At 42.6% G+C, this 15,332-nt stretch overlaps 1 protein-coding gene across 2 annotated transcripts in view; it reads left to right on the top strand.

Annotated features, from left to right (window-relative positions):
• LOC307266552 (zinc finger protein 518A) overlaps positions 1 to 15,130 on the top strand; it is a 32,395-nt gene extending 17,265 nt beyond the window's left edge. For both annotated transcript variants that reach the window (XM_080048597.1, XM_080048596.1), the window contains one exon: positions 10,481 to 15,130. In XM_080048597.1, coding sequence (XP_079904723.1) covers positions 10,501 to 14,514 — 4,014 coding nt within the window. In that variant the 5' untranslated portion in view covers positions 10,481 to 10,500 and the 3' untranslated portion in view covers positions 14,515 to 15,130. The remainder of the gene's footprint in view (positions 1 to 10,480) is intronic.
• The last annotated feature ends 202 nt before the right edge of the window (positions 15,131 to 15,332 follow it).

Raw genomic sequence — 15,332 nt, 5'->3', positions numbered from 1 at the left:
ATGCGACCATGTCTGCACCTCAAAACATCTCGACCGATTTGTTTATTCGCTTTAAGTCAAATCATAGTGGTCTATGACCAAGCAATAAATGATTTGAAAACACAGGATTTTAAAGCTCCTTGACTCCTGCCACCACAACAGTCAACACTGTACAATATCCAGCCAGCTCCTTGGGACATAAATAAATGATGCACTCACATTCCTGCTAGCAAAATACTTGCCCTATCAACACCATTTGCAACAGGTTATTTTTATTTTGACATATTTATTTTATTAACTTATTAAAAATATGTTTCACTTATTCAGCCTATTTCTATTTTCCTTGTTTTCAGGTCAATTAGGCCTATGTTTAAAGTCCAAAGTCATGGTGTCAACCTTGTTAAAAGTTAAATAAATGCATGATGTTCTTAAATAAATCTGTCTTTAATAATCGTGAATACACAATGTCAATTGCAATTTCCATAGTTTTGGTCAATTAGAAACAATTACATTATTAAATAGGTAGTCATTATTTGTATTTTGACTTCATATCTACAGGTTCTTTATTGTGATTATCAGTCAGTGAGCTCCATGGTAACACAGTGATTGACAGAATGACTGAAATGATCTTTATCTGGACAGAAACTGCTCTCTCCCAACCCTAGACCCTCTTAAAATACAACGTTTTGCCTTTACTGTTGCACATAGTTGCGACCCCAAAAAAGTCGGTCCGCGTACTAACCCCCCAAAGGCCCATTTTGAGCCAGGAAAAACCCTGCTATTCACGATGAGCTATCTTCGCCAAGTTTTTTTCTCTCTTCTATTTATCCCAAAGGCTGTCAGTTATCAGCTGTCATCAACAGATTCTCCATTTGACATATTATGGGTACATCACTTACAGTACTTATACTGTTCTCAACAGCTTGATACAGCAAGTTTACTCGTTTCCCAATGTTATCCTCCAAGGAATACGCCAGGTATGAATTTAGCAGGATTTATTGAAGAAAAGGTAAAACTGAAATACACAATAAACACACAGGTAAGAATCTAAACATTGATAAATATACTATTAAACAACGCAAATGTGATCAAATAATAACATGTCTCCATTCCTAAGGTTCTTAAATAAAGATAACACTTACTGGCGATGCCAAAAGAAGAGAACCTGATGAGGATGGTGAAGGATTGTGCCTGTAGACCGTGTGCTCATTAATAAAATACAACATGGCTGCCTCAGCCGATAAACAGGAAGTCACAGGAAGAGTTAACAAAATAAAGGTCTGGACTTCAAAATAAACTTGATCTAACTAAACAAAGAGTTAAACGTTTTCCGTTACATTACACTCCCCGCTTGGCTTCCACAGGATGCCACATTACACTGCCTCCGACTCCAGCAGCAGAACTACTTCCGAGACAGGTCGCAGGTAAGTCCTCGGGGGTTGGTGGGACGTCACCTTTACATCCACTTTCCGGACCAGTCCGTCATCGCTTTGGAACGCCTTTGTTATCCTTCCCATGGACCATTCGTGTCGTCTTGCCTGTTTGTCCTTTAGCAGAACCACGTCTCCTTCCTTGAGATTCGGCCTTTTTGTATGCCACTTTTGCCTGCTCTGAAGGGTGTTCAAATATTCCGACTTCCATCTTGCCCAGAATGTATCTGCCAATGCTTGAACTCTTTTCCATTGGTTTTTCAACTGGATGGCATCAGAGAAGTTTCCAGGAGGAAGAGGAGGAGTCCCGATCTTCTGTATAAGCAACATCGATGGGGTAAGTATCAGCGGTGCTTCTGGGTCCGAGGAGACTGGTATCAGTGGCCGGGAGTTAATTATGGCAGAAACTTCCGCCATTAACGTGCACAGGACCTCATGAGTAACCTTCGACCTTCCAGCTTGGAGCAACATCGAATCTAGGATACGCCGTGCCGTTCCTATCATGCACTCCCAACTGCCTCCCATGTTGGATGCGTGCGGAGGGTTAAAAACCCATGTGCATTTCTGGCTGAGAAGGTAAGCTTCTACACTGTCGTCTCCAGCACTTGCAGCAAGCTTCAGATGTGTGGTAGCACCAACAAAATTTGTCCCACGGTCTGACCTAAGCTGCTTCACAGGTCCCCTGATCGAGAAAAACCTGCGGAGGGCATTCACACAGCTTGAAGCACTCATCGACTCAATCACTTCCATGTGGACAGCCCTTGTGGACATGCAAGTGAACAATATCGCCCACCTCTTGCTGTTCGCACTGCCACCTCTGGTTCGGCGTGTTACAACCTCCCAAGGTCCAAAAACGTCTAGCCCTACATAGGTGAATGGGGGTTCTTGCTGTAGACGCTCTGCGGGTAGGTCTGCCATCTGCTGCTGTTCCAACTTGCCACGCAACTTTCTGCATACTACACACTTATAGACTAGACTACTGATGGCTCGCTTGGCTCCCACAATCCATAGGCCACTTGAACGCACAGCGCCTTCCGTGAAGTGTCTTCCCTGATGTTCGACTCTCTCGTGGTGATGGCGAATAAGTAACACAGCAACATGATGCTTACCAGGGAGCAGGATCGGGTGATTCTCATCTGCAGGTAGGTTAGAATGAGTAGTACGGCCCCCTACTCGTAGAAGTCCCTCTTCATCCATCACAGGATGGAGCTTCCTTAGGGAACTACTCACAGGAAAGTCTTTCTTCTTTTCGATGCACTCTATCTCTTCTGAGTACACCTCGCGTTGTACAGCCTTGATAATGACGTATTCCGCCTTGGTCAACTCAGCAGTTGTCAAGCCTTTCTTGCAGAAATGCCAGCCGGCACATACTGAATCATCTGTTTGTTTGTGGAAACTCCGAGTAACGTGTAGCAGCCGTGCTACTGCTCTTGTCAGTCGACTCCAAGAGGAAAAACGTTCAAAACGTGTAGTGTCCAACTTTTCTCCGGAGACCTTGGTCAAGAAAGCTGAGACCTCAGGACGAAGCTCCGCATCTGATGTCGGCTCAATCAGATCGAAGTGTGTGTCTTCTGGGGATGAACTCTCAAATTCTAGCAAGAACCTTGGTCCAGTCAGCCAGCTAGTACCTTGCAGCTGACTTGAAGGCACAGATCTCGAGGCATGATCTGCTGGGTTGTCTTCACTGGGAACATACCTCCACTGACTTGGGTGACTCGACTGTCTGATACGCTGTACACGGTTGTTGACGTATACATAGAATCTACGGGATTCATTGTTGATGTAACCCAATACAACTTTACTGTCTGTGAAGAATGTGATAGTGTCCAGTTTCTTGCCAAATTCTTCTCTAACCTGGTCTGCGATTTCTGCGGCTAACACTGCTGCGCAGAGTTCTAATCTTGGTATGGTGAGCTCTGCCAGAGGTGCCAGTTTGGCTTTGCCAAGTACGAAACTGACATCGATGACACCATCTTCAGCTTTCACTTTAAGATAGGCGACCGCTGCAATTGCCTTTACAGAGGCATCAGAAAAGACACAGAGCTCGATGCTTTGGGCCCTCGTCAGAGAGAAGGAAGCATAGGTGCGACGGATGTTTAGCTTGTTAAGCTCTTGTAGGGAATCCTGCCACTTTTTCCACTTCATGAACTTCTCGTCAGACAGAGGTGCGTCCCAGTCTGTACCTTGGGAGACCAGTTCTCGTAGAAGAATTCTACCTTGCACTGTCACAGGTGCTAAGAAACCCAATGGATCGAACAAACTGTTGATGGTGGAAAGCACTCCCCTGCGTGTGAATGGTTTCTGAGTCTCAGGAATATTGAAGGTGAGTGTATCCGTAGTCATATCCCAGGCTACTCCCAGACTGCGCTGGACAGGTAAGTCATCAACAGCAAGGTCCAGAGTTTCCATGCCTTTGGCTCGCTCCTCTTTAGGGAAGGCATCCATTACTTTGATGCTATTGGAGGCTATTTTGTGGAGTTTGATGTTGTAGCATGCCAACAGATTTTGGGCTCTCTTTAAAACATCCACTGCTTCGGCCTCTGTTGGAAAGGATTTCAATGCGTCATCAACATAAAAATCTGTCTTGATGAACTGACACACGTCCCTGCCAAAGTCCATCTCTCCCTCCTGTGCTGCTCTCCTTAACCCATAGGTTGCCACTGCAGGTGATGGGCTGTTCCCAAACACGTGGACCCTCATGCGGTAGTCCACCACTTCATTGTCAGGGTTGTTGTCTCGGAACCACATGAAGCGCAAGAAATCTCTGTGTTCTTCTTGGACGAGAAAGCAGTAAAACATCTGCTTAATATCGGCGGTTATGGCAACAGGTTCCTTCCTGAACCTAAGAAGAACACCCAGGAGGCTATTGTTGAGGTTGGGCCCCTGAAGCAAGACCTCATTAAGGGAGACTCCCTCAAAACGGGCACTCGAATCAAACACCACTCGGATTTTCCCTGGCTTCTGTGGGTGATAAACCCCGAAAATGGGCAGATACCAACTTTCCTCTCCCTTTTCTAATGGTGGTGCTAGTTCGGCATGGTTGTTGTCCAGGATCCCTTGCATGAACTCCAGGAAGTCCTCTTTCATGCTGGGTCTCTTCTGAAAGGATCGTTGCAGTGACTGAAACCGTTGGTGTGCATTATGTTTATTGTTAGGGAGAGGCTTTCTTGGGCTCCGAAATGGCAAGGGTGCCACCCAGCTGCCACTTTCATCTTTGACAAATCCCATATCCATCAGCTGCAGGAAGAACAAATCGTCGATTGAAGGTGCAAGTTGATTGTCCCTTTCAGTCCTTTGGAAGACCGTTCTACCAAAGTGGTCCTCTTGCTGCTTGGGAGCTCCTGTCTGTGGTAGAGAGGTGCTCTGCTTGAAACCCTGGCTGAAGTCCTCTTTGACTTTGAAGAGATTGTCACAGAGACTCAGATAGCTGGGGCGGCCATTTTCCATGAAACAAGTCTTGAATGCATTTACTTCGTCTGGGGTGTGAGCTCCATTGAGACAGATGTCGCCAACAATGACCCACCCAAGGTCATGCTTTTGAGCAAATGGAGCATTGTGCGGGCCATTAAACTGATGACGCACCTTGTGGACCTGGAGAATGTCTCGTCCTAACAAGAGCAAAATGTCTGCAGAGCTATCCAGAGCAGGTATTTCGTGAGCTATAGCTCGCATGTGACTGTGGTGGTACGCTGCTTCTGGTGTGGGGATTTCTGCTCGGCTGTTTGGCACGTTATTGCACTCAATAAGAGTTGGAAGATTAATGCTTATCTCTCCTGTGAGTGGCTCAACAACATAACCATGAGCTCTTCTTCCGGACACATTGACGACTCCAGCACATGTCGTTAGAATGTATGGTATTGATGGTCCTTGTATGTTGAAGGCATCAAAGAACTCCGTCTTTGCCAATGAGACGTTACTTTGATCATCTAACATCACGTACATCCTTTTCCTCTCTTCATAATGACCCTGGGGATATACATTAACCAGGCATATTTTTGAACAAGACTTCCCACTGAAGCCTTTGCCACAAACCTGCGTACACATTGTAGAACCAGCTGAGGTTTGTTCATCTCCAGGCACCGTCTCTGGCTCAGGCTCCCCGCCATGGACTTTAGGAGGGCTCCATGGCTTAGAATCCCTTGGGGTGGGGCCCGGATGGAGTGCCGCTATATGTCTCTCACTGTTGCACTCTGTACATTTAACCAAAACATCACAGTTCTTGGCCTGGTGTGAGACTGAATCACAGCAGCGGAAACATGTGTTCTTGTCTTTGAGGAATTTCTTCCTGTCATCCAGTAGCATTGCTCGGAAGCTCTTGCACTTCTTAAGTGGATGAGGTTTCTTGTGTATAGGGCATAGTGTATTTGGGTCTTCTGCTTGTTTCCCAACACTATCAGTAGATTCCTTGTACACGCTTGTCTTGTGGACAGAAACTGGATTCCTGTAGTTCACGTTTCCCATCTTTTCCTTTTTTAGAGTGGGCGCTATGGAACTGGAACCATTGAAACCGGGATCGTTTCTTGCTTTGGCCTCTCTCCTTATGAACTGAGAGAAGACTGAGAATGGTGGAAAAGATACATTGTGGGTTTCTTTATATTTGAATCCAAATGTCATCCATTTTTCCTGTAAATAGAAAGGTAACTTCTCCACGAGAGGACTGATTCCTCTTGCTGTATCCAGGTAGACTAAGCCATGCACATAACCGTCTTCTTTGGCAGCTTCAAGCTCAAACAGCAAGTCTCCCAACTCTCTGAGTCTTTGGTTATCACGGTTGGAGACTTTAGGGAAGTTGTCTATTTTAGCAAACAGAGCCTTTTCTATGGCTTCCGGAGCGCCATAGCATTCCTCCAGTCTGCTCCAAATCAGGCTAAGGCCCACCGCTGGATGCTTGATATTAACAGATTTCATCCTGCGTGCTTGCTGACTTGATTCTGGACCTAACCATTTTATTAGCAGGTCGGTCTGTTCATGTGCCGAGAGATCCAAACCATTTACAATGCTTGTGAAGGTTGACTTCCAGCTGAGGAAGTTTTCTGGCTGATCATCAAACCTGGTCAAACCACTTGAAACCAGCTGGCTTCTGATCAGAAACTTTGCAAGATCTGTTGTGTTGCTATTTAGGTCTTGGCACGTAGACGCATTAGGCGTGTGTAAGCTGAACCGTTGTTCCACTTCGTGGTGTGACACGTCAACTTGTTGCCTGTCTTCGACTTTGATTTTCGGTTGCTGACCCTGACTGGGCTGTTTGTACCCCTGTGGGTTGACTGGCTGTGAGGCATGTTGCTGGCTGTCTAGCCGATATGACTCAGAGTGGCGGTGACGTGCCTGACGCGGGCTAGAGTGTTGCTGGATACCATGGTCCATGTTAGACTGCACTTGATCTAGATTTAACGAGCTGTAATGCTCTTCGTCCAGCGTAAGCAGGTTTGACGGCTGCTGTGGTTGTTGGCTTGAGTTAAACTGTTCATCTGGGTGATTGTCATCCACCTTAATGTGCTTTGCCACATATTCACTTACTTTTTCATGTACACGTTCTAAGCTAGGTAATGACTGGAGGTCCTTTAAGCTTCCTCGAGAGCAGAGCTCGTCGGCAGCAGCTTCCAGAACCACGGCTTTAGCGATAGCTGCCTCTGCTTCTTTCTCCTGCTGAAGCGCGTCTAATTCTGCTTCCAAACGAGCTTTCTCAATTTTAATGTCCATTTCCTTTCTGCTAAAGGTTGCTCTGGTTTTAGCTGCCTCCGCTTCGGCACGTGCTTTAGTAGCAGCCATACTTAAGTTTGATCGCTGAGAGCGTGACGACCGGTGAGTATTAGACGAGGTATACGATTTATTATCAAGACTTTCCTTAATACTCTGCTCCTCAGGCAATCCATCCATATCTTTATCCTGATCCATCTTCTTGTTAGAGGCCGCCATTTTACTATACTGTTCTCAACAGCTTGATACAGCAAGTTTACTCGTTTCCCAATGTTATCCTCCAAGGAATACGCCAGGTATGAATTTAGCAGGATTTATTGAAGAAAAGGTAAAACTGAAATACACAATAAACACACAGGTAAGAATCTAAACATTGATAAATATACTATTAAACAACGCAAATGTGATCAAATAATAACATGTCTCCATTCCTAAGGTTCTTAAATAAAGATAACACTTACTGGCGATGCCAAAAGAAGAGAACCTGATGAGGATGGTGAAGGATTGTGCCTGTAGACCGTGTGCTCATTAATAAAATACAACATGGCTGCCTCAGCCGATAAACAGGAAGTCACAGGAAGAGTTAACAAAATAAAGGTCTGGACTTCAAAATAAACTTGATCTAACTAAACAAAGAGTTAAACGTTTTCCGTTACATTACAGTACTTATGTCGTCTGTTAGCTTCTTAACCCAAACTGCAGTTGGGAGCGCGCTGGTCTCTCTACGCAAGTGTTCTTGTTTGGCTCATAGCTGCAGGGCTGCCTGATACATTTTGCAGAGCAATGAAGTAGCGCGACATTGCGGCCGTGTTAATGGCTTTACTTTAATTCAGCTATACCCTTAAACTGGGTACATGAGGCCCTTTAAGGCCAACTAACAACAAAAACACCTGTAGCATGGGCTGCACAACGATAGCACTATTACTGACTACTACATTTTATTTAATTATTTCTTTCTTTTTGTCACTGCACACAGCTCCGTATGTGGGAGCTTGCAATTGCTCTGTGCTGAACTTCTCTTTTCTCCTCTCTCGCAAAAATTAATCAATATATCAATCAGCCCTACGGCCTGATTTGCGGCATCTGAGGAACTCGGCGTGACTTTATAATTTTGAATGTTGCACAAATTTTGCACGTATTTTAAACTTAATACTTTAATTGATTAAAGGTGCTGTAAGCAGAATGGTTCTTTTAGCTAACTTCCTGTCAGTTACTGCATTTAGCAGTCCCCTCGCTCGTCCCTAAGTCACCACATTAATGCACTGCGGTCTTCAAGCAGCGAGTTATCTAGCATCATCTCAGATCCATAAGTGTGATAAAACATGATAAAAACCATCAAAACAAACATCGTGAAGGACTTTTTACCTGCTCCGCCATTGTAGGCGCATAAACATTCACCCATCTGTCACTCTGGCGTGCACCGGCAGTGAGACCATGAGTGAGACGGGTGTCGGTTTGTAGCGTTCTCTCTTGTGATTGGATATTAATTTTGGGATCCCCGAAAAGTTTATTTGCCGATTACATGCAGAGCAGCTGACTGAGAGATCGGCTTTATGAAACGCGCACTATATGAATAACGCACACTATATGAATAAAGAGCGATATAACACTTATATTAACATAAATAAATCGCTTACTTCACCTTTAACTAGGGATGCACCGAAATGAAAATTCTTGGCCGAAAGGCCGAAACCGAATACCGAAAGAGGCTTTTGCAGTTTTGTTTATTATTTAGTCAATTATTTCAACATTGCATACATGAACTCCCAAATGTTCTCCTCAAACATAGCCTACAACTAAAAAGCAACCCTAAATAAATAATTAAACAGTAAAACCTTCAAATCTATGAGTAAAATTAATATTTTACTAGGAATTAATTTGTGAACCTCTCACTGATTTTTACCTCGACTTATGAGGATGAATCTACAAAAATATTGACTTATTGCCTTTCTTCATTTTTTGCAGTGCAGGTTGAGTTGCTCTAAAAAAACTGCACCACAGATGCCACCATAATGTTCAGACTTCAGAATTTGCTTCAAAGCCCTGATCATAACAATGAGAGGCTTTAAACGATGTCCATTCTTAGGAGGTGATTGTAACCTTTTCGTCTGTAGACTGAAACTAACGGGGGGAGGCGGCATGCTGGACATATATTTAGTCGCGCTGTCAGTTTGCCGACTTGGCTCTGTGTATTCAGGCTCGAGAAATGCAATCAGACCGTAGGAGCCTTTTCCCCCAACAGCGCTAACGGACAGGATATCTCCGGTTATCATTTTAGATGTCAAACTAAAGTTTTTTTTTGCGCGGCGGCCCTCACCGGCGAGGTGTCACTGTGAGTGACACCGTTACCAACTGTCACACTGTCACAGAGTTTCACCGGGTGAATCGCTGCTTCGCTCGCGCAAGGCTTTTGTGTTTCTATGGTGATTAAACATCAGTCTTGGACGAGCGTTTTAACTTTATGCTGCATTAAGCATTGCACTGTCTGCGCCGTGTTTCATCCAGTTTGAAAAAATTCTCCCACACTGGACTCTGACATTTTCATGCACGCTCCAAACTGCTCCTGCTGCGCGCTCACAAAGAGACGTGGACTCGCATACACGGTTACGTCTCTCTTTACTGCCATTTCCTGGTTTACAAGCGCGCAGCTCTTTTAAAAACATATTTCCTTAGTGTCATTTAGTTCGCCAATTTTCGGTAATGTTGTTCGGCTTTTTAACTGTTTCGGGCCGAAACCGAAAATGACTTATTTTGCTATTTTCGGCCGAACTTTTCGGTGGCCGAATATTCGGTGCATCCCTACCTTTAACCCAGTGTCTGTTAAAGAGTAAAACAATTTAACATTTGACTCTTGAAACAGAGCCTTAAAGAAAGTGTCAAACACAAAGATCATGATGTCCATTTAAGACTACTCCCTTCATTACGTGCACAGATCACTGAGCAAAGGCTCTGCCTTTCTCTCAATATATTATGCTTACTCCTAAGATTTACAAATCGAAGTTTGGAGTTGGAAATATGTTAAACTTTCTGGCTACTCCACCACTCAGGTTCTAATAAGGAATTTATGCAAATACGTGAAATAGAACTTTTAATATTTTGTCATGGTATGAGAGTATTTTAATTTCCAGGTGGCCCGCCTCTACTATTAAATACTGCAGTGAACCATGTGCAGTTAGGGTGATCGCTAATGGCTTGTATTTATTCGGAACAAGGTTTATCTTTATCATGCACAATTTGACATGTGCACTGCATTGCATACATTATACATTGTATTATTTTTGTTCTCTACAGCAATGACAAATTCATTTTGTGTGTGACTGTAATGATCCTTCTGCCTATATTTCTAAAAGAAAATGTGTTATTTTCTCTTACAGATATCTGCAGGTTTAGAACTATGGAAGAAGACCTTACAATACCTCATGACTCTGCCAAAAACTGCAACAGATCAGTAACAGAGGATGAAAAAGTGAAGGTAAAAGACTTTGTGTATAAGCATTTAAGAGTAGTGACGGATGGGTCGCCTCTCAATAATGCAGAAGAATCTTCCATTAAGGAACATGGGATTTCAACCAAGAAAGATAAACAGACTTTCAAGAAAGCACATTGTAAAATTCAGCAGGGGGCTGTTTTCTCTGGAAAAATTCTTAGTTTTGAATGCTCTGTGTGTAAAGCGGACTCCACATATAGCCCCAATGATCTCCTTAAACATTTTCGAGCAGCTCATCAGGGAACTCTTCCAACCTACCCTTGTGACCTTTGCGGTTTTGTCACAAATGAGTTCCCTGCTCTTCAACGCCATCGGATTGAGCACAGGAATACTCTTGTGACATGTGAGCTCTGCAACGATGATGTTCAGTACTCTCTGCTTTTGCTTACCAGACACTATATCATGTGTCACAGTCTAAATGGACAGTTTAACTGTGACTGGTGTGAGTTTACAACTGTGGATGCAGGTACATTTGTCCAGCACATCCATCATCATAATGAGAGTCCTTGGAAATGTTCTAAATGCAGACATATCAGCTTGAACGAAGAGGATCACAACAAGCATATGAAAGCTCACTCAGGTACTTTTCCCTTTACTTGTCAAATCTGTGGATATGGTGAGGCAAGAAGTGAGGACCTGAACAAACACACAGCAGCTGTCCACAAAGAGGAGGCTGAGAGAAGGAATGTATTGAAGACAGTAGAAGACAGTGGTACTCTAGCAAATCTGTCGACAAACTTAAAACATTCGCCAAAAAAGAGTGCTGAGACTCTGGAGGCTAAAAGGATATTAAAACTAAACTCCCTTTCTGGGAGTTTATTTAACCAAAATGGCAGGCTAATCCATCCAGAAATATCCTTAGAGGAGACTCCCAACTTCCAGGATGGGACTGTAGCAAAAAAGGACAACAAAAATGGGAGCAAAGGCTATCATAACACAGAGCAGTCAATTCCAGAAATGTTACATGAATGTGACAACTTTGCTAGTTCTGACGCAAGTCACACCAATCCCAATGGTCTGACGGTTCTAATGGTGAAGAACAAAATCTCACTTCCTCCCAACTGTACAACCAAAGTAATGGGCTTCAAAATGGTTGATGGCAAAAAACATTTAGTTCTCAAAGTAATACCAACACCTAAGCAAGACTCATCAATGCAGAACCAGTCTTCATGTGAAGATGTAGGCTTGTCAGCACCAAATCCTGTGTTGGATAAAAGTACAGTTACTATGGAGCATGAGGAATGCTCTCGTAGTAAGAGCTCAACATCACATTGCTTTGCTGTTTCACCAAGAAGTGGATCTTGCATACAAATGAATCAGGATGAAATTATGGCAGTAAAAGTAAAGATTGAGGATGAAGAAACATCTGTTTGCGACCTTGATTCAACTCCAAATAGAGATGTGGTTGGGGATCAAACTCATCCTATACTCAATAAGTCTTTGACTTGTGCAGACATTACAAATGAGTTTGATCATATGGGTGAACAAATTAACCCAACTCAAACAACCTGCTCAGACAGAAGTACTTTTGTAAATAAGGTAGTCTCAAAAAACCATTTTGAAAACTGTGAGGCTGCAGATGAGTTATCAATGACTGATACACTACCAGACAGACTTATTGACAAACACAATTGGAACACTTCCTTTAACCATATACAAAATGATGTCCAATCTTCTCAGAGTTGTCCAAAAAACGCTAACAATATTGAGGTCAGGACTGAGTTTAGACATAACAATGACAAACAAAATTGTAAAAACCTTTTGAAAAATCCAGTACTATCAGAGTCAGACCCCATAACATTCGGTAACAGCAGGGAAAGTGCCATGGGCTCAGAAAACTGTTTGCAAAATTCACCTAACCATGAAGTATTTACTTTTCACAATTATTCCAAGGAAACATTCAGCACTTCACCTACCCTAACGCAAAACCTTGATGATATGTCCAAACTTTCAGGAGACAAAATAAGTATTCGCGAATCACAGTTTAGCTCGACATTGGCAGACACTCCAGAACCATTCACAAAAAGTGACATTAGAGAAGACTCAACTTGTGAAAATAATCAGGAAGACATTAAGAAAATGTCAGACAGTAACATTGAAGTTGATGATTGCATTGTTGATGATCCTCTCACTGAGGATGAAAATCCTGAGTCAGTGTTCCAGGACTTTAATATTATCAAAATTGAGGAGGACAGCATTCCTGTATCCAAAGAACAGACAGAAACAAAGAGTAATTCAAGTTCCCTGGGCAGTTTTGTGGAGGAATATTCAGATGCAATCATTACACAACAACTTAAAAAGGAAAGAGTCAGATCTTCTAGTGCAAGCATTTATTCTTTAAAACAAACCAAATCAACTCGACTTGTTCAATTACCAGAGGGTAAGCAGCCAGTACTATCAAAGACTACTGAGAATCGGTTTTCCATGCCAGTGCAGGTGAAGGCCGCTCCAGGTTTCAAACTGATAACCAATTCTGCAAATCCTCAGATCAATGTATCTTACATGAATCCAGGGTTAGAAAGATCAAACAATTCTATTGGCCTAACCCATACTCCAAACAGCAGGTTAGGTATATCAAAGACAGGAGCTGCTGAAAAGAGGACAACACTTATCTCTGCTGTTCAAGAAGGTGATAGCACCACCTCAAATCACTACTTTATCAACAGCCCAGGTTTTAAAGGTCCTGTACTTCTTTCAAGCACACCACATAGTAACCCTAAAGACAAAACAGCAAAGACACAGCCAACTTGCTTCTTAGTACAGAGATCTGTTCCATTTGTTCAGTCCCCAAGTACAACTAGCCTTAGATTGGCAAGTACACAACTTCCACTAAACTCACACCCTGTTCTTGCCATGCCACCAGACAAACCCAGCAATCTGCAAACTGGTCACCAGGCTTTCTTGCTCCGATATATTTCTCCACCCAAATCAGGCAGACTATTGAGCAACCAGGATGTAAATAATGGGATTCACTGTAGCCCAACTGGTGAAAGTAATGGTAACAAAGTAATATTTAAAATTGTCACTCCTACTGGTAGTCGTCTTAAGAGTGGCGCTCCCGCCTCAAGCAGTCAACCCTTGTTTCTGGCCACCAGACCTCAGACCCAGTGTTTTCTGGTGTCATCAAACAAAACCAATGCAAATGCCTGCAATGGAGTAAAGAAATTGATTACACTACAAAAAAATGCACAGAAAGATATCGAGGAATCTTCTATTTCATCATCTCAGATAAATGGAAAGGTACCATCCTGTGAGGCAGAGAAACCTATTTTAGCTCCAAGGCCAATTCGGCCTCCAAGCCAAAGGAAAAGGCGCAGGAAACCATTATATGACGAGGTTCCAGCAGTGGTGCATAAAGCCAGAAGACTTTCAAATAAAGTGCTGATTGAGAAAGACACTACTGTATTATGGAATCCTGTAGCCAAAGAGGTTGAAAGGACACTGAGACTTGCCCCATTCAGTGCTCTACAGCAAGTCAAATGCCCCCGTAGATGCCAACCTGTAGTGGTGCTCAATCATCCAGATGCTGACATTCCTGAAGTGACCAATATCATGAAAGTAGTTAAAAGGTACAAAGGTGCTGTTACTAAGGTCTCCTTGTCTCAGAAAACAATCCAAGCACTCTCTGAAGTTTTTCTCGGGAAGAATTCTTCCAACAATGCTGTGCTGTCTCACAGCGACGATCCAAGACCTCGTCCAGTTAGGAATTCTGTCAGAGAGCGATTCCTTCTGAAAATGAAGTTAAGAAAAAAAAGCAGAAAAAAGTATGAAGTAGTGGATACTTTATCAGGTTATGAACAAGGTCCAGTGGTGTTTGACTGCTGGTTTTGTGGGCGGCTCTTCAACAGCCAAGAAGATTGGATTGGCCATGGCCAACGGCACCTCATGGAGGCAACTAGAGACTGGAATAAACTGTTTTAAAGTTTCATCACCAATCACCTTTTTAAATGGGTTGATATTATGTCCTAATAAGGTGGAACTAATGATTCAAGTTGTATATTTTGAATGACCTTCCACTATACGTCTGTTCAATTTCTGTTCATCTAAATACATAATTAATAAGTGACTCATAGTTTTATCTTTCACAAATGCATATTCTGATTATGTACAAATTATGTATGTTTTCTAGCAAGATTTATGTTTTGCACACAGGTCGGACTGAACTGTGAACATTGGTACACTGTAAATAGGAGTTGTTGTAAGAGCACCTGTTTAATAAGGGGACTACAGTATGTCAGTGACAGTTGTATGCAAAATTGGATTAAATTACTCAGGTGATTTCTTATTAATCTGTTTTTCTTATGTTTGCTCATAAAAGTATAGGCATAATTTAAGGGAATTTTGTAACTTAATTCCATATGGACAGAAAAATGTATTACTTTATAGTTAATCTCTAACCTTATAGAAAGATCTGTTTATGCTTCTGATGAAAAATGTTCTGGTCCAAATTATTCCTTTTTGTTTATTTTAAATGAAGACTATATAATTGTACACTATTATATTGTAAGTTTCCTTGTTAGGATTTTGTCAACCTGTAGCATGCATTTGTGATAAGGAGCTGACATTTTTTTTAAATAAAATACTGAAATCCTCTATCTGTTAAACAGGGATGATTCATGGCTCTGTCAATACTTGAGTAAAAGCCCGATTTACACCCAGTTTCGATGCAAAATGTTCTTACCGTCATACGCTCAGGATTGTTCTGTTGGTGTGAATCATGTGGAACTACAGGTCCTTCT

The sequence above is a fragment of the Ammodytes marinus genome (assembly GCF_949987685.1).
Source record: "Ammodytes marinus genome assembly, chromosome: 20".
Taxonomy (NCBI): domain Eukaryota; kingdom Metazoa; phylum Chordata; class Actinopteri; order Uranoscopiformes; family Ammodytidae; genus Ammodytes; species Ammodytes marinus.
The sequence above is the reverse complement of the archived record's forward strand: the minus strand, read 5'-3'. Positions and strand labels throughout refer to the sequence as shown.